The 23,553-nt window shown below is 45.7% G+C and overlaps 1 protein-coding gene across 1 annotated transcript in view; it reads right to left on the bottom strand.

Annotated features, from left to right (window-relative positions):
• The window catches only part of SNAP91 (synaptosome associated protein 91), a 1,173,930-nt gene that overhangs the window by 813,941 nt on the left and 336,436 nt on the right, over positions 1-23,553 (bottom strand). Inside the window, exon 5 of the mRNA XM_069606330.1 lies at positions 23,180-23,282. Within this exon, the coding sequence (XP_069462431.1) occupies positions 23,180-23,282 (103 nt within the window). The remainder of the gene's footprint in view (positions 1-23,179; positions 23,283-23,553) is intronic.

Here is a 23,553-nt window from a genome sequence, read left to right on the forward strand (position 1 = left end):
TGCCGGCGCCCGTTACAGGTGTCCCGCTCCTCAGAATATGCGAACAAAGCACGAAGTTAGGCGGGCAGGCCGAGAGGGAGTAGAGGTCTGGGTAAGCGAGGGAGCGAATACAGAGAGATGGTCTGGTACTCTGTGAAGATACAGTTAGTCTGGCACTTATACTCCTACAATGAGGAGCAGGATAAACAAACAGAATCCTACGCTTGGCATGAGAGTAAACCAATCTGTAACGATTCAGAATTGCAAGTCTGGGAACTGCCCCCATTTGAGAACCAGAGGATAAGTGAGTCTGGGACCCCGAGAACAAAGGCGATAAAGAGAGAAGATTGATATGCTTGACAGGAGAGTAATCTAAGCTGGCACACTACTGAATGGCGTGTCTGGGACACACACTTATGAGAGCCAAAGGCTAAGGTGAATTTTATCTGAGAGAATACAGGGTCTAGGCCTCAGCAAGATAAAGAGTTTTGGGTTACATTATTGTGAAAACTTAAAAAGGGGCCAGGTTAAGGAAGACCAATCCCTTGGCTAACAGACTACTGTTTTGGACTCTGGGAAAGTCTAACAGAAGCCAGAACAGGGAAATACTTTTCCTGGCATATGGAACATTTGTTTGTGCTGTTGTGAACTTTCAAGAAGCCCACATAATATAGAGACGACTTCCTAGTTAAGTGGAAGAAGACAGAATCAGGGTAAAGGAGCCATTCCCTGGATATTGCAACATTATTTCTTATGGAGAGAACATTTGCTTGTTTTTTAAAACCACCAAAGACATTTGGAACATTTTGTTGGCAACTTTTACACCATTTCCTCAGTTGAGATAATTTCCTTGCACATTAGATTCAGGTTAAGAGTGTTAGGGTCAGTAGAAGGGGTTTTGGACATGAAAGTGACTGACCGTTTGACACCCTACATTTTCATTCATTTTCTTTGAGGCAGGGAATACCCTCTTAGTTCTATGGACAAAAAGGAATTTTATCGACCCTCTTTTTATGTTGAATAAACGTTTATGACCCAAAGCATGTCAACTCTGATCAGGCTTTACTTCTTACAATTATTTATCGTTTTTTCTCAGATATTGCAGACTTCCACGTATTAGAAGGCAATTTACAATTTGAAGACATCACTAACTGGTATGGTATTCATGGAATCCACACACCATAGTTAAAGGTTTTGACAGCATACTTACTAGAGGTTCTCAAATCCCCCCCAAAATAGGCCAATTGGAAGATCGAACATTTGCAAGTGGGTTTGACCTGACCCATCTGTTCCCAGTGGGTTTTACCAAGGGTCGAATCTCATCCCGTGTCTCAAAAGACGAATCAAGCAAGCCCCACCATGCAATTGTAAGGCCCGAGACTACAAAGGGACATTTGCGCTGTCAAACCAGAGGTCTGAGACAATATATGATGGTTATGAGAGCAACCCTAACACTAGTTTGCTTCCAGCTTCCTTTGTGGTTTTACTTTTTGCTAATTAGGAGTGGACAAGACATCAGAATTGCAGGGCAGTTGGTAAGTTAACAATGGTTTGTTAGTTGTTTGTGGTTCTTGTTTTATCCATTTGTGGGTGTTTTAACCACTTTTGCCTATCTGTAGTGTGTTTGTTGATCCCCATTTTATAACCTTTTATCTGTTTGCGTGTGTTGTCTAAGCCCTCTTTCTAATATTCGCTCTTTACCTTAACTCGCCACTTAATTGTATTTTTTATTTTTATCTTTTTAAATACTTCGCATTTACTTTTTTGTGCTCATTTACCCTAGTTCACCCCGAAAAACAAAAAAAATTCCCTAACTACTTTCCATTGTGAATCCTTTCTGTGAACTCGATAAGTCTTCCTGAGCTGTGTATTTGTCAGTCACCTTCCAGATTGTTTATGAGTTACTACAATCCATTCCCATTGTGTGAGTCTTGAATGAATCCCTTTGTTGGTCCTTGTTTTTGTTTAGCATTCTGACACCTTAGTCAGCAGGTCCTTTTACATGGGGGTAGATGCCGGGGGATAAGATGAAGATCTGGAAAACAACTCAACTTCTCAGTCAGAGGTTGAGATAGTTAGCCAGGAGAGGGAGATAAGGGTTGAGGGAGGCAGATTGAGGTTGTAGAGAGTGGGACGTGGAAGAGGACTGTTCTTTCAATGGGGCCACATCAGGGAAGGGAGAGCTTGGGCCAGACTTGCCAGACTCAGTGGTCGAAGGAGCTGGTGAGGTCCAGGGAAGGATGTGGAAACCAATGAAGGTTGTGGTAGCTGCAGTGACACTTGAAAAGTTCTTGAAGAATGTGGCCAACTAAATTCTCTTAGTCTTGACAGGGAGGTGGTGGTACTCAGCAGCAGCAGCAGGAGGAGGAGGAAGTAGCTACAGAGGAGTAGGGAAATGGTGGGAAGGCGAGAGAGTGGGATGTAGTGGTGCTGCAGGACACTGAAGGGTACCAGCAGAAGAGGCAGAGATGATCCCCACAGATAGCAGCTCAGGAGGAACCGACCCGGGCCACTGCACCATTTTCTGGACACGCAGAGAGGGTAAGTTGGTGATAGCAGGTCAAAAGACATCCCCACATAGGACATCACCATTCCTCTCATCCAGAGTGTGGGACTACTCCTGCTTCCTGAATGGTGTGTCTGTCCAGGTCAACGCAGGCAGTGTAAAATACAAACCCGGCAAGAACAAAGTACATAAGAGTAACCCAGACAGAGGCAGATAGGAAACCTCCTAAATGATCAATCGCTGTAATCTTTGCACAAGGGTGTGTGCGGGGAGCACGCATTTTGTGCAAGAGACCACTACCGCAGCACCTTCCTTCGCCAATGATGGTGGCAACAAGGTAGTGTTGGAAGACACTCCAGTGATGTGGCATGTCATGCGTCAAGTGATTCCCTTACTCTCCGGCTCTGGGACAGCCTAAACATATCTGAGTAGGAGGGGGAGAGACAGTGAGGAAAAATAGGCATGTACTGCATGCATTGTCCGTCACTTGGGGGAAGCTGAATTCCATGGCAGTGGTGGCTACATTGAAAAACGTGTTCTCGAGCACCAATTTACCCACTTATAAGTGACCAGGTATGTGGGTTGTATAAGGGCAGACATGGAGAATTAGGTGAGTCAAGTAGAAATGTAGGAGTGGCAGTACTGGTAGGAAGAGGTCCAGGGAAGGTGATATACCTTATGGTAATGGTATCGAAATCCTTGCCTTCAGCACCGGTCCATTATCAAGTGGACTTTCTTCTGCTCATCCGGGTCCAATGCATTACCACTGCTTCCATGACATGGTTGTAGGTGCATGACACTAAAGTGAAAAACTGCTTACTCAAAATTCTCCAACAGGGATCCTTGAGGCTAAGGAGTATTCTAAAGCCGACAAAGGAGTCGGGCAGTACATCTACTACCAACATTGCACCAAGGTTAGCATTGAATAGATGAAGATAGTTGTGTCCTATCTGATAGTATGTGAGATGCTGAAAAGCCCAAGCAACATTGAGCTGGAGCGTTGAGTGGAGAAAGCAGTTTACAGGCACACACTAAGTTCCAGCAGGTCTTGGGACATCGGGTGTTAATGGTCCAGGATGGTAGTCCAAATATCCCCTTTGCCTGCAGTTGAGAGGTGCAAGGCCGGACTTTCATCTTTACTTTTGCCAAGCAGGTGGATAATGCCAGTATCACGTCCGGGTTAAATTGGAGATTACCATGGCGTTTGTCCGAGCGCTATACGGCACACATAGCCCTTTGAGACTACAATCCCCACAACTCTCGCTATTGTAGTTACGTGACACACGCACTACGTTGCTGTGTTTCCTTCATTTGTGAACCGTATTTAAACACCGTCTATTCGGAGATCGAGTGCTCCTAAACTGTTAGTTGCGAGCATCTGTTTCCAGACTCCTGTTAATTACCAATTACGCGGCGCTCGAACCAAGTCTTTGTCTCTGCCTAGCCCTCGTCTGTCTCCCGACGCCTGCCTCCCTCGACTGCCTCCCCTGGAATATACGAACCCGGCTTCCTCATTTTGACCTCCCATCTCTGAATCCTTAGGTTTTGGTGACCTGATAATCCGAACATTTCTGTAAGGGAACTATCGTGAGGTGAACGCTCGTTTCCCTGGTTATTACTTTTTTTTTTGTCTGTTACTATTACTTGGCCAAACACTTTTGACACGTGTAATTATTGCTTTGAACACTTTTGGGACGCTTTACTGCTTAAACACTGGATTGCTTTGAACACTTTTGGGATGCTTTGCTGCTTTAACACCGGACTGCTTTGAACACTTTTGGGACGCTTTGCTGCTTTAACACCGGATTGCTTTGAACACTTTTGGGACGCTTTGCCGCTTTAACACTGGATTGCTTTGAACACTTTTTGGGACGCTTTGCTGTTTGAACATTGGATTGCTCCTGGGCACCTTTTGGACGCTTTGCTGCTTCAACATCGGTGTTCCTGGAATACTGGCACACTCCTCCTTCACCATACACCCTCCTTGTTTCTACATTCGATACTAGTAGGTTAGTGGTATATTGTCTCTACGGAGCAGGTAAGAGTGGGTACTTGTGGGCGGTGTTGGCTGTTTGTTTTCCGGCACCACATGGCTGCATTTCCTGAACAATTGTTTTGTTCTTTGTCCCTCTAGCTCTGACGATTCTGCTCCTGCCTTTTCACTCAAGCCCCCGGCCCACCAGGTGTATTGATCTCTGTAGGCAGAGCTCTTGGGGGGGTGTGGGGGAAGTCTTTGGCACATCACCATAAAGATTTCATATTCCCAGAGTGAAGGTAACTTCCCCAAAAGAGTGGGGAGGTATTATCTGCAACGACTGGGATACAATCTCTGAGTTGTGACAGATTTAGGAGCCTTATAAAACGCCTATTGGTTATGGAGGCTGCATCAGATCCAATGGCAGCTCTCATGCAGGCTTTCTCTGCTTTTTGTACCGATATGGCATCGCACATGTGACTTTACATCAACGCATGGATGTATTAAAGAGCTTCGTGCAGCAATTACCCCATGACGAGGAGTTTGGTGATGCCGCTGCAGTGGCACCTCCTCCTGTACCCCCTCCGGCTCCAGCCCCGGTTGTCCTTCCTGGGCCCTTTCCTTTGGCTCCACCCGAACGCTTTTTGGGGGATGCCAAGGCGTATCGGACTTTTGTGAACCAATGTCGCCTTCACTTTCTTTGTCGTCCCTTGGCGTTTCCAGACGCTACCACTAAGGCGGCATTCGATCTCTCCCATCTAGGTGGCACTGCCGCAGCATGGGCTAATCCATTGCTGGAAGCAAATGACCCGGCTCTGTATGACTTTGATAGGTTAATCCAAGCCATGAATAGCGTTTTTGATATGCGATATAAAGCACAGACTTCGGATTTGGAGTTCTTGGCTATTAGTCAAGGCAAGACAGATCTTTTGACTTACCTTGCTCGTTTCAACCAACTAGCGGCTGAGACCATGTGGCCAGAACAGAAGAAAGCGGCTGTTTTCTATCAAGGTTTGTCGGATGACCTAAAAGATGCCCTATCAGTGGTGCCCGCCCTTCCGCCTGGTTTTCCTGAATTGCTCAACCTAGTCCTGCAAGTCGATGCTCGGCTTTGGCAAAGACGCAGCGAACATCAGTATCCCGATATTCGTACCTCTTCTCGACCAGATGGAACTACTCCCGTTTCCCATAGCGAAGCCGAACCCATGCAAATCGGGGCCATCAGGGGTCCATTATCCAAAGCTGAACGAGAAAAACGGGCGGTGAATAACCTATGTTTCTATTGTGTCCAGTCAGGTCATTATATTTGTTTGTGTCCTAAAAGACCTGCCAAGTTGGCGGGAAACACCAAGACTCGTCCTTAAACCGGGCCTTCCGGACGAGTCGAATGAACCCGGGCTCGGATAAGTGTTTTCCGTCTTCACATGTTTACCTTGTATGTGCTTCAAGGCCCCTGGCATCAAAACCTTTTCCAACCCTGTAATGATAGCCTCAGGGGCTAGTGGGAATTATATGAATCTCAAGCTGGCCGAACATTACGGACTACCCATATTTCCCAAAACACAACCTGAGGACATTCATGCAGTAGATGGTTCCTGTTTGGTATCTGGACAGGTAATGGAGCAAACTGCTTCTTTACAAATGTCCACCGCACAAGGTCATTTGGAATCCATCACCTTTGACCTTATTACGGCCCCTCAATTTGGCATAATTCTGGGTTTTTCTTGGCTACAAACTCACAATCCTGTAATTGATTGGGTTGAACAGACAGTGCGGTTTTCTTCCTCTTTTTGCATACAGAAATTCCTTGGATCTCATGATGTAGCTGCATTTTCTCCTTGCCTGGCGATGGTGTCTAGTGTCCCTTCCATCAGTGCCATGTCATCTAACCCAGTCCCTGTACGTCCATTGGAATACCGGGAGTTCTCGGATGTGTTTGATAAAGGCCTGTCAGAAAAACTGCCCCCACACAGATGTTATGACTGCCCCATTGACCTGATACCTGAAGCAGTAATTCCACATGGTCGTATTTACTCACTCACTCAGAAGGAAGAGGAACACGTACGGGATTATGTGGACAATGCTTTGCGCTTGGGACACATACGTCCGTCCCGTTCACCGGCAGACTCCAATCTTTTTCGTGCCGAAGAAGGAAGGGGACTTACGCCCCTGTGTGGAATATCGTGCCCTCAACAAAGTCACGATTAAAAACCAATATCCATTGCCGCTCATCACGGAACTCCTCGATAAAATGACCTCCTCTACTATCTTCACCTAGTTGGACTTGCGGGGAGCATACAACTTGGTGAGGATGCGAAAGGGAGATGAATGGAAAACTGCATTTAAGACAAAATTTGGGCTCTATGAATATTGTGTAATGCCCTTTGGGCTTTGCAATGCCCCAGAGACGTTCCAGCATTTTGTAAACAATATCTTCAGAGACTTGCTGGATTGTTACGTCGTAATATATTTGGACGACATCCTGATATATTCAGAATCCTTGTCTCAACATATACAACATGTGCGCTCTGTCCTACTTCGTCTAAGGGAGCATTCCCTCTTTGCAAAACTAGAGAAGTGCGTGTTCCATGCATTGTCTGTGGAGTTCCTGGGGTTTCAGATTTCCCAAAAGGGAGTGCTCATGTGCACCTCCAAGGTCCGGGCAGTATTGGATTGGCCTGTCCCGACCTCAGTAAAAGCTCTTCAATCCTTCTTGGGCTTTTCTAATTTTTATAGGCGTTTCATCGCCTCCTTTTCCGAGATAGTAGCCCCATTAACCCGGTTGACCAGTCCGAACGTCCCTTTCCTTTGGGATGACAAAGCGCAATCCGCATTTCAGAATTTGAAAGAAGCTTTTACCACTGCTTCTGTATTGCAGCACCCTAATCCATCTCTCCCATTTATTGTGGAAGCCGATTCCTCCGCTGTTGCAGTAGGGGCCATCCTATCACAGGTCTGCCCCGCTATAACGCTTACATCCAGTGGCCTTCCATTCTTGGAAACTTACGTCGGCCGAACGTAATTATACGATCATGGAAAGGGAACTACTGGCAATCAAGGTGGCGTTTAAGGAGTGGAGACACCATCTCTTAGGTGCCAGGCACCCAATTACTGTGTATACAGATCATCGAAACCTCCAGGCCTTGTCCCATGTGAAATGTACCAATGCCAGGCAGATACGTTGGCATTTGTTTTTTACCATGTTTGATTTCATAGTGACGTATCGCCCTGGTCCATTACATGGAAAGGCAGACGCTTTATCCTGCATTGGTACAGATATGGATACTATGAAGCAGACAACCCCGGTATTACCCTCAGGGGCTGTTGTATGCGTTTGTTCGGTCTCTCCGTCCATCATAGACAGATTAAGGAGATGGGCTAGGGATCATGTTTCTATTCTTAAGGAGATGGACGCGAGCTTATCACCGGCCTTCCTTATATTAAGGGTCTACTGTACCTGCCTCACAACCAAACCAGACAGAAGGCTCTCGAATGGTCCCACGATCTCCCATTAACAGCTCATCCTGGCCGGGCCAAAACCTATGATCTTCTACACCGATGGTGCTGGTGGCCTGGTATGAAGGACACTGAACAATACGTCTCTAAGTGTGCCGTATGTACACAATGCAAGAGACAGCCGGGTAGACCCTTAGGTCTTCTAATGAGCATGCCATTACCACCGCATCCGTGGCATACGGTTACCCTTGATTTCGTGGTGGAACTCCCTTGTATCGGGGGCATGTTCACCATTCTTGTGGTAGTGGATGTCTTTACCAAGATGGCTTGGTTTATACCATGCTCGGGAATACCTACTGCTTCTACATTAGCCAGCTTGTTTTTTGACCATGTGATACGCTTTTTTGGACTACCTACGGTTCCGATTTCCGACCGAGGGTCTCAGTTTACCCTACGTTTCTGGCGTTCTCTCACTTCCTCCATGGGTATTGACACCCGCTTGTCCTCGGCCTACCATCCTCAGATGGATGGCTAGACCGAACGTACCAATGGCACCATGGAACAGTTTCTTCGCTGTCTGTGTCTGCAACATCAATCAAACTGGTTCTCGCTACTAGGTGCAGCAGAATTTGCCTACAACAATTCCAGGCACTCATCAATTGGCTGTTCCCCGTTTTATGCCTTATATGGACTACATCCAAGGATTCTGCCACCTGTCTTGCCTTCCTTAAAGCAATTCCCCGCAGCTGATGCTGTGAGAGATTCTCTGCTTACCATCCGTAAATCGGTGTTAACGAATCTGCAAGCTGCGCAACGTCGCACCAAAATGCAAGCTGACAGGCGGCGCGCACCAGCTCCTTCGTATTCTTGTGGTGACCGTGTATGGCTCTCTACAAAGCACCTGGCCATTCAGGGTAAAAGGAAACTTTTGCCATGTTTTGTGGGACCTTATACGATCCTACGGTGCCTCAACCCTGTCACTGTTTGTCTGAACATTCCATCTCATTGGCGGGTGCACCCTGTGTTTCACATCTCCTTGCTTCGCCCTTTTGTACCCGGCACACGGTTACCTGCTGTCCCAGCCCCAGTCAACGTCAAAGGAGAGAATGAGTATGAGGTGCGTGCAATTTTGGACACTCGCCTCTGTCATGGAGTTCGATCTTACCTGATTGACTGGGTGGGGTACGGTCCGGAGGACAGGTCCTGGGAACCAGCCTCTAATTTGAATGCACCTCGTTTGTTGCGTGCCTTTTGGTTGCAACACTTGCGAAGGCACAGAAGAAGTCGCCCTTTGTGGAGGGGTACTGTCACGTCCCGGTTAAATTGGAGACTACCATGGCGTTTGTCCGAGCGCTATCCGGCACGCAGAGCCCTTTGAGACTACAATCCCCACAACTCTCGCTATTGTAGTCACGTGACAAACACGCACTACGTTGCTGTGTTTCCTTCGTTTGTGGACCGTATTTAAATACCGTCTATTCGGAGATCGAGTGCTCCTAAAATGTTGTTAGTTGCGAGCATCTGTTTCCGGACTCCTGTTAACTACCAATTACTCGGCGCTCGAACCAAGTCTTTGTCTCTGCCTTGCCCTTGTCTGTCTCCCGACGCCTGCCTCCCTCGACTGCCTCCCCTGGAATATACGAACCCGGCTTCCTCATTTTGACCTCCCATTTCTGAATCCTTAGGTTCTGGTGACCTGATAATCCGAACATTTCTGTAAGGGAACTAGCGTGAGGTGAACGCTCGTTTCCCTGGTCATTCCTTTTTTTTGTCTGTTACTATTACTTGGCCAAACACTTTTGACACGTGTAATTATTGCTTTGAACACTTTTGGGATGCTTTGCTGCTTTAACACCGGATTGCTTTGAACACTTTTGGGACGCTTTGCTGCTTTAACACCGGATTGCTTTGAACACTTTTGGGACGCTTTGCTGCTTTAACACTGGATTGCTTTGAACACTTTTTGGGACGCTTTGCTGTTTGAACATTGGATTGCTCCTGGTCACCTTTTGGACGCTTTGCTGCTTCAACATCGGTGTTCCTGGAATACTGGCACACTCCTCCTTCACCATACACCCTCCTTGTTTCTACATTCGATACTAGTAGGTTACTGGTATATTGTCTCTATGGAGCAGGTAAGAGTGGGTACTTGTGGGCGGTGTTGGCTGTTTGTTTTCCGGCAGTACATGGCTGCATTTCCTGAACAATTGTTTTGTTCTTTGTCCCTCTAGCTCTGACGATTCTACTCCTGTCTTTTCACTCAAGCCCACGGCCTACAAGGTGTATTGATCTCTGTAGGCTGAGCTCTTGGGGGGGGGGGGGGGGAGTCTTTGGCACATCACCATAAAGATTTCATATTCCCGGAGTGAAGGTAACTTCCCCAAAATAGTGGGGAGGTATTATCTGCAACGACTGGGATACAATCTCTGAGTTGTGACAGCCAGCAACCTATATTCTGACTCTTTATTTCCCTTGTGTTAAGTCACGCACAGGAGATGGACAAGAGGATAGAAACAAGGATCCTTGAAAAGAAATAATTCCTCCTCTAAACCCTACTTCTAAGATGGGTTTCCTACTCTAAAAAATAATAACCCAGTGCGCATCAGGACATCATGCCAAGAAGCTCTGTCCTTGGTCAAAAGATACACTACCCTAACATCTGGCCTACCACTATGATAGAAAAAAAGACTGTTGGGATAGGGTTACTTCCCTGTGGCTGGTTTTCTGACCGCCAGCCAAAGAGCTCTAAATATCTTTTCTGGCCCTTGTCCTGTCGTAGTTAAAAAAATGAAAGAGAAAGGTCTATAAGCTCTCCACTTAGCAAAAAGGCCTTGTTGGGCAGTTCAAACAGTTCTATGTTTATCCCGTCTCACAGGATGCATTCTCCTCTTCAGAAAGGACAGATCCTCTGGAGCTGGGTTGGTGGGTATTCACAACACTGAATACTGTTCTCATTCCAATTTGCAGTCCTTTGCAACATGGGGTAATATCATTGCTTACTCTTGTTGTGGGACTTCTTGTCCCCTTGTGACATTTTTAACGTTTTTGTCTCGGTCTGGGCTACTCAGTTCTTTAGTCTCTATTTGTAAACCGATTCTCCCACCACCTTGTGGGGTCATTGGACTCTCAGTCCTGCGTGGTTTATGCGTCTGCTCATCCTTTTTGTTCATCACTTTCTTCACTCCTCCACTCCCCCCGTGAGGGGTACTTGCATTCTTAGTCATGGGCTTGCAGCTTTCTCAGCCAAACTGTCCGTTTTTTCACCCCTTTATGGGGTATACATATTATCAGCCCTATTTGGACACAACTGTGGCCTCACTGCCCTCCACCCAAACCTTATATGAGGCAGAGTACTTTCTTTCTAGTGGCAGGGCTCATAGGGAATGCAGTCTCCCTGGCCAGCACAGACGGGGCTTCAGAACTTGCTCCGATCTGTGCAGTCAGGGCTCTCTCGTCGGTTCCCCTCATCTGGGACTGACAATGTTTTGGTGTTGTTTAGATGGGACGCCGGCATGCTGTTTCTGGTTTGGCTTTGGTTCCTGTGCTTCAATGGCTCAGAGCCCTCCAGGATTCCAGCAACCAAATGGTAGCATTCCATGCATTTCCTTGATCCTCCATCAACTGAGTCAACTGGTCAGAGAATATTTCGGACTGATGCAGTAAGAGTAATATGGAGAAGCAGCAGGGTAGATACCCAATCATGAAAAAAATGCATCATAAGTGAATAAATCGTAAGTGAAAAAATAGCTTGGCAGTAGAGTGAACCAGGCTATTGCAGACAACAATTGCGAGTATCAGATCCGCACCCATACCAAGCAGAAAGTATAAAGGAGTCTGAGACTCCATGTGAAAGCAAGATTGGAAACAGGGACCGGTACGTTTGGCAGGAGATTAAATCAAACAAAGCCAAGGTTTCATTGTATGTCTGGGACTCAAAGGAGAGAGCAAGGATAAAAGGGACTGGGACCCTCGAGATAATCAGAAATAACAGGAACCCTAGGACTGAGAATGTGTTGTAATTTTTGGAGAATCCTTTTCATTTTGTATGAGAATAGACTGGAAAGACAGGTGTCCTTTTGAAGTCTAGGGGAAGGCAGCAACATCCTAGTTTTGGAACATTATTTTCTTCAATCTTTTGGAAGCCCACTTGGCTGAGAACATTTATGTTGCCTTGATGTACACTATATTCTTTAGAGTGAGATCATCCTTGAACCACTTTGTTAGTTTATAGTGTGAGGGACAGAGATAGGGTGTTTGAGGGTCCAACTGGGATAGACTTTATATTTATGGACAGCCTGACTGTTTTCACTAGTTCTTTTGAGGCAGGGAAACTGCTCTTAGATTTAGGGATTTAGTTCCAATAGCTGTTTGTTTCACCAATGTTCACCCAGGCCTTGAGGTTCCCTTCCACAAGTTCAATATGGTACAGTTCACGCAAACAGAAGTTCATGAGGTTCACTTCCACACAAAAAAACACCTCTCAGCTCCATAAATTCTCAGGGTTCCCTTCCCCAAGATTCCAGTGTAGTATGCATTTTAAATCCACTTGTTCAATGTTCAAATACAAAATAACAAGTTTACTTGATCTGCCTTCTGGATTGCTTTATCAATTAGTTCACAGTTCTCGTGGTTTACCGACAATGTGCTTTGCTAGTCATCATTTAGGGCTCTCTGGTCTAGGCGCAGTTATCAGACCACAAATCACAGGTCACGCAACCAGGAACCATAGTCTTCTGCTTGGCTTGATTCAGGATGACTGATCGTCAGAGTAGAGAGCTCCTTGGTCTAGGCGCAGTTGTCAAACCGCACGGTCCACCCATTACAGGTTGCGCAACCATAAGTCTCCCGTTCTAGGTTTGTTTGGCCCCGCGCAAGCTCTTCTGCCCTGGGCTCTGTGTTTTCCACACTTGGCTTTCCTTTTGGCTAGTGCAACCCTTTTATGCATCAGTCTTTGCTTTGCCACAGGTTCACAAATCTTTCTCACATTTATAATTCATATACTTAAGTATTTGTTCAGTTTGCCACTTGCTGCAGTTCTATTTACAATGTTGCTGATAAACAATTTGACACTCACTATGTCGATTTAACTTCCAAATGTGTGTTTGGTATTCAATATCCCTTGTTATTAATCAAATAGCAGTTTCTATTTAGTTACATATACAATATGAAGTGCTTTCACTTGGATAGCAATTTCCATTCAGTTTCGCATTCAAAAGGATTTGCATTCACTTGTGCTTATGCACCGTTACTTGCCTGTGGGCCCATGAGAGCGCTCCGGTATTCCAGTGTGCTCCAACACTAACTGGCTCTTCGCGTCTCCCCGGCAGCGGTCCCAGCTGTTCCCGCTCACCTCTTCCGTAGTCAGGAAGCAGACCGCGTTGGCTCTGCTCACTCGCCGTGCACGTCCTCGCTTCCCAGCACCTTGCAATGAACAGGGGCCGAATTCTCTTTGCTCCCAGCTCCTTTCTGCAGTAGGTCCGTTGTTTGGCAGCTCCGTCTGCCTGCCTTCCACTTTGAAGGCTCCCAGTCCTGCAAACACCAGGCGACCCGTTCTCTGCAGACTGTATATTCTCGCTCCAACCCAACGGTTCTCCTCCCTCTCTCCAGTTGCCTTTTCTTCCTTTATACATCGGATCCCTATTAAGGGGCCTCATTTGTGTGTTGCTTGGCTATAATGAGCACAATTATTGGGACATGCCGGACCTTCAGTACTGCCTGCTCTTATACCTCTCTTCTTCGTCTAAGTACTAGAGTGGTGTGGGTCGTAGTAAGTGTGCATTGTACCTAGTTGCATATTCCTCTTCCTATTCCCAGTACTTGGTGGGTAATAAGAAGAGATGGAAAATGAATGGACGTAGCACATTACGGCTGAGGGAAGGAAGGGGGAGTCTATATTAGGAAAGGGTGGGAATACCGTGTCTCCCCATCCAGCACTCTCTCCCCAATCACAAAGGACCCACCACCCAGGTGATCCTCCCTCGCTTCTAGACCCCCTGAGACGGGCTCCAAAAGTGATGGCCCTTCCGTGGTCACCTGAACAGAAGATCCATGGAGAGTAGATGTGAGAGTACCTTCAAGTTTCTCACACCACCCACACTAACCCTAGTTAGCGGTGGTGGATGGCTATCTAATAGTGGATAGAAAAAGAAAAGGGTTTACTCAATAATTGTTGAGCTGAGTAAGTTGAAACCACATCACCTAATAAGGCCCATTGTTTCGTCGTATCCAGAGTGAGTTTCCATCATCATGCCATGTACTCAGAAAACTAGACTTATATGGAACAACTAGTGCATACCGGACAAAAAAACACCACAAAATATATGCAACTAATATGTCAGACACAGCGTTAAAAAGTGTAGGGAACTCAGAACGCTATTCCTGGGAACAATTAAACTTGTCTGCTGGTCTGGGTCCCTAAACCAATAAAAGATATATAGAGCGCAATAAATATTTGATTGCCATCTCTACATTTATGCCAACCGGTTTAAGCCACTAATTTATTACGGTCGGGTCACCTTCATCAGGACAGTCATAAGATTGCTTAACCGGATTGCCAGGTGTATTTCTATCAAGCCACACAAACAAAGGTGGTGTACTTGTAATAAATTCCAAATCTTACCCTAAGAATAAAAGGTAAAAGGTAAATGCAGGCGAATGTCTTTTATCGGTTTGGGTCTTGCGTGAGCATGATCCTGAAGTTACTGTGCGTAGTTGGCAGGGTAGGGTGCAGTGAAGTCCTTATTCTGTAGAATGTGACTGTTGCACTGATGATCCTTTTTGGATTTGACTGTGGCCAGTTTTGGGGCAGTGCTTCTGGAAGTATATTGCACACTCACTGGGATGGTGTGTAGAAATTGGTTTGTCCCCAAGATGGTGTTTTCCTCACGTGTACTGCAAGGATGGTTTTGAATACTGTGGTGGGTCGGAAGAAGGAGTTGGAAACGTTGAAGACATTCTGTAATCTCTTTTAATAAAAATACGAATAGTGCCCATCTCTCTGTATTGCTAAAGGAAATACCCTACCTATTGTGCCGAATCTCATAAATTCGTCCCTTCCCGCCAAATTGAGCCCGATTCGCAACGCCCTCATCAGCGGTCGAGGCAAGCGGACCTCCTCGGCAAAAACTCGTTGCTGTGAGGAACTCTCTAAGAAACCTGCCAACATTACTTCTTCAAATTCATCCAGTAAAGAAATATATGAAGAACATACCAAAATGTGTTTTTCTGTCATCAAGAAACACTAAATACTCATTTGAAGGAAAAATTACCTTTTACTGAGATGGTGAAAGATTGGTGGAGCAATGCAGAACAAACAGAAAAAGGAATATAAAACTGCACTGGGGAAGTCTCACGGCTATGTAATAAAATAAAGAGGAGACTGGAGAGACACAGAAGAAGCCCATGAATTATGAAGCTACTGGCTGGCTTGCACAGAGAAAAAGATGGACATACAGTGTCCTGTGTTCTAGAAGAAGCAAACTGCAGAACTAGACACGCAGTGTCAGGAAACTAGAGAGGAGAGAAGCCAATACAGACGTGAGGCACCCGTATCCAAAAATTGTCGAGTGCCACTGTGACCACAATGGAGCCATGGTGGACCAGAGGTCCCATGAACAGCGCTGATACCACTCTGCTACAACCAACATGGCAGACGAGATAGATAGTCCCAATTAAATCCACATCTCTGGGTTAAGAGGCAATTTCCTTTCTTTTTCAACAAATGTATCTTTTCACATTGACTTCAGGCAAACAAAGTTGCCACACTACTCTTCATAGAAGATAGTCCTGTATATGCGGCCATGGAAGTTGACTTGGGGAGTTCCTCACAAGAACAGGAGTCCTTGTCCCCAAAGAGGGAGTCTCTCCTGGAGCGGGTCTTACAGAGTGGGCTCACCTCCCTACCCTCACAGGGGGGTGGGGACGAGGGGAAGTCCCCCGCTTGGAGAGAAGGGACGAATACCTGTGATTCGTCACAATAGTTACAGTTACTAGTTATGAATGATCATTTATGAATGACCTCTCAGCAGCATTTGACACAGGAGACCATCAGACACTAACAATCTACATCACTGCTTTGGGATCATCAAGGTCATCCTCAGCTGGTTAATCACAAGAGGTTTTTACAAGTGATTTAATCTATATTGCCAACTTTACCCATCATCTATGGAGTATTGCAAGGATCCATCCTCTCCCCGTGATATTCTATCTTAACATGGAAGCACTTTAAACCATCCATGCTCCACACATCCACCAATACGCAGATGACACAGCTCTACTTCAAGATATCCTTCACCGAAGAAATCCACAGGCTCAAGGACTGCCTCTAATTGACCCAGGTGTGGATGTGCAGTTGTTACTTGAAGCTCAACCCCTACAAGACTGAATTCTGACTACTGTGCAGCACCACTTTACACCCTGACTTCCAGACTTGGCTCTCGGCTACGTGTCTCAAGAGCTTTGCATCTCAGCTGGCTACCTGTGCCAAGTGCCTTGGTTTCAACATCAAGAGACACCTCTCCTTCAAACAGCACAAAACAAGGAAAACACAAAACAGCTTGGTACCAACCCCTCTCTCCTGTAGAAAATCAAGCCCTTCATCCCAGAAAACAACTTTGGATCCGCTGTCCAAGCCTTGGTCCTCTCCCACCTGGATGGTGGTAATGCCATTTGGAAGACCTTCTGGTGACTTCCCTGGCACCACGGAGATGTGTCCTGCATTCTGCAGCATGACGCAAAGCGCTCTGCAAAATCGACCACATAACTCTGACCCTCATCGAACTGCACTGGCTCCCATTGCAACCCTGTATCATCTTTAAATACTGCTGCATCAACTAGAACAGTGATGGCGAACCTATGACACGCGTGTCAGTGCTGACACGCGTAGCCATTTGGGGTGACACGCGCTGGATTTCATGCGATTTATCCTCGGCTCCTGCACGGCCGCCGAGGATGAAAGAATCTGTGCTGGAGGAACGGGGGGGGGGCGGGACGTGTGATCTCCCCCACCCACACTCACTTACTGTATCGCCGCCGCCTGACAGTGAAGCAGAGCCCCTTTCTGAGCGCAGGGGCTGGCGCACACACGTCATCAGCACGGCGAGGACGTTAGGGAGGACCCGCAGGAGAGGAGCGCGGAAACAGTGCGCGCCTCTCTCCAGCACGGCGAGGACGTTAGGGAGGACCCGCAGGAGAGGAGCGCGTGAACAGTGCACGCCTCTCTCCAGCACGGCGAGGACGTTAAGGAGGACCCGCAGGAGAGGAGCGCGGGAACAGTGCGCACCTCTCTCCAGCACGGCGAGGACGTTAGGGAGGACCCGCAGGAGAGGAGTGCGGCAACAGTGCGCGCCTCTCTCCAGTCAGGCCGCAATGCAGTCGCTGCCAGACTGAACTTCACAGTAAGCACGGGAAGGAAAGTGGGGAAAGATTATAATTATTAGCAATAATGCTACTTAGGTTTGGGGTCTGCTACAGACCCCAAACCTATCAGAGCATGCTGGGCGTTGTAGTTTTGGCTCAGCTGAACTGCTGCAGAGCCATAGGCTGTATAAGATCATGCTGGGCATTGTAGTTTTGGCTCTGCAGCAGTGCAGCTGAGCCAAAACTACAACTCCAAGCATGTTGCACCATAACCTATACTACTATATAGTCAAGTGCAACATGCTGGGAGTTTTAGATTTGGCGTAGCTGCAGAGCCGTAGGCTGTATACAGGCATGCTGGGAGTTGTAGTCATGTAGTAATAAAAGTTTCAACCCCTTTTGTCTGTAGGCCTGAACTCCGGCACAGAGAGTCTACTCCTGGGACTTCCGGTTACGACCGCACCACAGCAGGGAACAGCGGAGTGCCGGGGGGAACTGTGAGCGCCATTAGCAACAACTATTGGGGTGCCATGGACTTGTAATTGCCCACAATAACTGAGATAAGTGAGGGGGAGGTTGTGTTAGCCAATTAGGGGTTAACTAGCCTAACAAGCTATCTATATTTCTATCTGCTGTCACTGGCCCACTGATGGAGCACCCAAAAAATAAAAAACAAAGGTTAAGTAAAGGGAGTGGTAGTAGCAGTGGCCGACCCTTTCAAGAGACATGGAGCGAGATGTATGGCATTATAGAAAAAAATGGCAGATCATTTTGCGTTCTATGTACTGAAACGGTAGTAAGCAGAACGTGGAATATAAATAGACATTTTGAAACTAATCATTCCCAGCTCTTGGAAAAAAGTGAGGATGAAAGGAGGGAATACATTTCCATGAAGCTACACCTTTATAAGAGCCAATCTAACTCCATCCTTAAATTTATAAAAGGCTCTACAAATTTAAACTCTGCAAGTTTGAGCATTGCTCACTCCACAGCTCAGCATGCAAAAGCGCTTAATGAGGGATAATTTATTAAAGAAACTCGCCTAAGATGTGCGCCAGTTCTATTTCACGATATGCAGAATAAAGATGCAATTATTAAGAGAATATCCGGGTTACCACTCTGTAGAAATATCATAAAAGACCGAATAATGAGACTGAACACAAACATACAACATCAATTAAAGAGAGACATAAGGAATTGTAAATATTTTTCCATCTCTCTTGATGAAACTACTGATGTCACATCGCATGCTCAGTTGGCCATTATTGGTCGATATTCTGATGGTCACACAATGAGAGAAGAGTTGATAAAGTTAGTATCAGTGCCAACAAGTACATCAGGAAGCGAAATATGTAAGGTTGTTATGCAAACATTCTGCGACCTAAGCATTGATATATCTAAAGTTGTGTCAGTGACGACAGATGGTGCCCCAAACATGGTGGGGAAAAAAGTTGGATTTGTGAAATTGTTTACAGAAGCTATTGGACATCCGATTGTGCCTTTTCATTGTATTATCCATCAGGAGGCTTTATGTGCCAAGGCAGGATTCACTGACTTAAATGACTTAATGTCAGTTGTTACAAAAATAGTTAATGTAATAGCTGCTCGCCCCCTTCACAAGCGAGAATTTTCAGCACTTTTACAGGAGGTTGATTCCACCTACAGTGGACTGCTGATGTACAATAATGTAAGATGGCTGAGCCGAGGCAAGGTTCTTGAGCGCTTTGTGGAGTGCTTTGAAGAAATTAAGGTATTTCTTGGAGAGAAGGGTCTGAGAAACTTTCCTCAGCTCAATGATGATAAGTGGGTCAACACCCTGATGTTTTTTACAGATCTCTCTGTTCATGTTAATGAACTGAACTTAAAGTTACAAGGTTTTGGCAAAAGTATTGATGTTATGTTTGGATACATAAAAGCTTTTGAAAGTAAAGTAAAAATTTTCAAGCGAGATGTAGAAACTAAAACGTATAAGTATTTTCCTCGAGTACAAAAGCATTTTGAGAAGGCCAGTGCAGCTGTACGAAATGAAGTGGAACTCTTGCATATGAAGTACCAGCATGTTTTAGACTTGTTACTGGACCAGTTTACTGATAGATTTAGTCAATTTAGAAGCCTAGAACAGACCATGAAAATAATTAAGTATCCTGATGTAGTAGTCTACAATAGTTTGGAATTAAATGGTTTCCAATGGATGCAAATAGATGATTTGGAGATGCAGCTTGCAGAATTTTAAGACAGCATCTGGGCTCAGGTGTTTGTCGACTTGAGGTCAAAGCTTGAGAATCTGGAAAGGGGCCGCTTGGAGAATAAAGATGAGTGCCACTACGAACAGGAAATTTGGAGTGCCTGGAACAGACTACCAGACACTTTTAGCACCCTGACAAATATAGCAACAGCTTTACTCACAATTTTTCCTTCTACGTACTTTTGTGAGACCTTATTCTCAGCATTAAATAATATCAAAACCAACAAAAGAAACAGATTGACAGATGAGGTTAGTAGCGCTTGCTTGGGCCTGAAGTGTACAAAATACCAACCTTCAATTGAAGCTTTAGCCAATGAAATTCAGCAATAAAAAAGTCACTAATAGGCAGGTTAGTTAAAGAATTCGCCCTCCCCCTCACTTTACTCAGTTCACGGCAGGGCTGAATATTCATAATCTTCGCCCTCACGTCACTAGGAATATTCATAGCAGGGGCGGGCTGGAGCGGCATGTTGATGAGGACGTGGAGCTGGAAGCAGCCGACTCCACAGCCCTGGTTCACGGCACCCCAAACAAGTTCAATAATATCAAGGGCAACATATGAAATCGACTGATGAACAAAGAAGTTACTAAGCAGGTATGTTAAATAATTTGTTTTTGGTTTATTAAATACAATTATATATTGCAATTATACATTTTTGTAGTTTAAACTATAAATTGCGCAAAATTATGTTTTTTTGTCGAAGTGACACACCACGCGAGTTATGCTCGATTTTTTGCCGATTTTTGACACACCACGCCAAAAAGGTTACCCATCACTGAACTAGAAGGTTGTCACCCTGAAGACCACAAGCTATCTCACTGCGTAACTCAGCATCTCTGGAGGTAAACGATCAGCCAAAATAAGGACATGTGCAGTCCTGAACTCCGCCAGTGGAGGAAGTAAATAACCAGAAGACAGGACTTCTCTGTCTACGCCCCAAGACTCTGGAACCTCCTTCCCTTGAACATCAGACTTTCCCCGTCTCTTCTACAATTCAGTAAAGAGCTCAAGACCGTTCAGTTCAAGGAATGGCTCCTCTCTGACACCTAGATTCACCCACCCTCCCCTTCCCACACCACCTGGGACTGGGTGATCTGATCCTCACTGTTTCCTCCAATGGTTGCGTGTAGATCCCTGCCCGACAAATTACACACTTCCTTCGTCCCCTGTTAAATCTCCACTCCCTTGTTTCTCTGCTCCCCTCGCCATTTTCTTCCCCCCTATGATTGTAACGCACTCTGTTGCTTCTTGAAGCAAGGTCAGCGCTTAATAAATACCCTAATAATAACAATAATAGTTATCCGGATGGGTGTTGCAAGAGTGTCAGTTTGAAGATGACTGACTGAGAAATGATGAACCAGTCTTTCTGTTTCATTATGTGTGTACAGGCTTTCCTTGTCTGCTGTATTTTGGAGAAAGGGTTGATCTGTTTGTCCAGAGAGTTTGGAGATTGCCTTTTTACCTTTGCATATTTACAGATTTAGTTCAATTTGGGGATTTATTGGGCACATCACATACATAATCAATGTACGCATGCGTCATCATTAATTTTGAATGATAGCCACATGCACGTTTTGCTTGTTGGTTGTTGTGGGGAGTGCAGGTTCTGCATTGGCCTTTGTATGTCCCCTGTTGTGGGCAGTGTAGGCATGAAGTGCATGGTGTGCATATTTATTTCCTGCGTGTTTCGGTACTGGTGGAGTTCATTAAAACAGGAATGCGGTCATCTTTGATAACTGAGGCCACATCACCAGAGCCTCATATTCAACATCAGAGGGCTGACCAAGAGTTTCCATGCGGCGAAAGAAAGAAAAAACGTGCAAGTACTAAAGTCTTTTTCTGTTTTAGGGAATACAGGTAGTAAACAGCACACTATGGAACCAAACATGTGCTTATGAGTTGCAGACTTCAGAGACAATTAACAGAAATTAACGTGGAATACAGTATTTTCCAGAAGAGCCAAACATTTTGAACAAATTGGTAGACAAATAAATTCCTAAGCAAACACACTGATGATGCAAAAAGCTTAAGTAATCACTCGGGTGTCAGAAGTAATCCAAGAAGGAGCATACACAAAGCAAGAAGTAACGCTCTTTATTACAGGTGGGCAAGCACAAATCAAACAGCAAGGTGGAACAGAACAGGTTGATGGGAGATGACAAATCTGCCCACTGCGGCCACATCTTTTATACAATGATACGTTATTTTGCATAGTCCGAAACAGTTATGAGTAGTGTTACAAAATATTAGACTTCCTACAAAGCCGATTGGTGGAACCACATCAGTCCCGTATAGTTAGACATAGGTTAATCATAAATGATTGCAGCAAACAATCTTGACCCCCCTCTGTTCTGTACCACCCATGTGATGCCACATGCCTCCCCACTCTCTCCCAGGAATTCATTTTTATTAGCAATACGTAATCGTGCTGACCTCCGGATCTTTATTAACCTGCTGTTGAGTAGCACACATGAGAAATATGAGACACCTTGAGCTTGTGGGAAGGGAGGCATTCACACAGCATGCAACCAATAAGGTGCCTTGCCTACATCAGCGAGTACACCAAATACTGTTGCATCTCAGGGACACCAAAACTAATCTGCTGATTGGCTCGCTTCCTTTTCATCCCCTTGCCCCACAGCCTCCTTCCCAGGCTAATCTGCCGATGAGCAATTTGAGACCGCTGACCCCACTGAATTTGCCTCTCATAGCATGCTTTTATGCGTTTTAATTTTCTCGTTTCCTAGATAGCGCCTGGGCGCCTGACTCACTGAACTTGTATGTGCCTGCCGGTTCTCTTTTCCCAGTGACTGCCATCTCCAGGGCACAGCCAGCTTGCAACCTGTCTTCAGCACACCTCTGCTGCATGGCAATCGTGAAATTCATGTCTGCCCGCTATGCATGGCCTGTTAGTGTGAAACCCAAGTAGTTTACGTATCTGTGTTTTTTGCACCACTAGGGCGGTTATGTGGTTCCCATTGCATTGTACTACCATTTCTACCCCTCGCTCCTGCCCAGTGTCTCCTTTGCCCCCATGTGTCCCCCCTTGACTGCCTCCACCCCCCGTCTTGCCCCTAGTTGTCTCGGCACACAAACTACACAATGCAGCTGCAATGATGCCCCTTCCCCATCTAGGGATACCCCGTCCCTGCTCCCATCATTCCCGCAGCTGATGGGTGTGACCCCTTTCACAGCACTGAATCAGCACCTTCATAACACTTCAGAAAACGTGATACCTAAACGTCCCCAACTTTATCCCTCCCCGTCAGATTTCTCCTGTTCACCGGTGTGCAATCAGCGTGCCGCCTGTCGTGAAACGCTTAGTTAATGTTCACAATAAAATATTCAGTGAAAATGTGACCATGTAAAACAAAACAAAACTTGGATGTTGCAGACTGTCTTGCACAAAATGGTATTTTAAGAAACCAACTATGAATCCTGCCTCAAAATGTCCACTATGTGCATGTGGACAACTGTGGGGGCGAGTGATTTCTTTTATGCCTGGCTAGCAGCTTGGAACTTAAAATTGTAACCCCTGGTGATTTATAGTATACCCATTCAAAATACAAATGCAATCTAACAAACACTAGCTAGAGACGAGGTATGAAACCCACATAATACACACAGAACTTCAATAAAACAGTGATTGACATAACTTACCCTTTCTTCACTCTTGCAAAGTCAAATGCCATCTGTCTGTATGAGAATGCTTTTTCATTCAGGTATCTACTGTAGCGCCTTATAAACGTAGACATATCGTAACCTGGGAAGACAATGCACACACTGTTGTGAAACCACCCTTAGCGGTATAGGATTAATTGGATAAATGACAATGTAATTGTCACCGAGTTTTTGCAAACATTTCAGTGCAGGTCTGTAACCCAATAAACTCAAATATACATGCATTAACCGTCTACCATTTCCCTTCGTCTACTACAGAGTCTAGATGCTTTACCCCCTTCTGCAAATTCTAGATAAAGTACAGCAAAATACAGCTACATACAGTGCATTGGATCTGCTGCAAACTGGCACCC

This window comes from Ambystoma mexicanum, chromosome 4p (genome assembly GCF_040938575.1).
Source record: "Ambystoma mexicanum isolate Mex_15411 chromosome 4p, UKY_AmexF1_1, whole genome shotgun sequence".
Lineage (NCBI taxonomy): Eukaryota > Metazoa > Chordata > Amphibia > Caudata > Ambystomatidae > Ambystoma > Ambystoma mexicanum.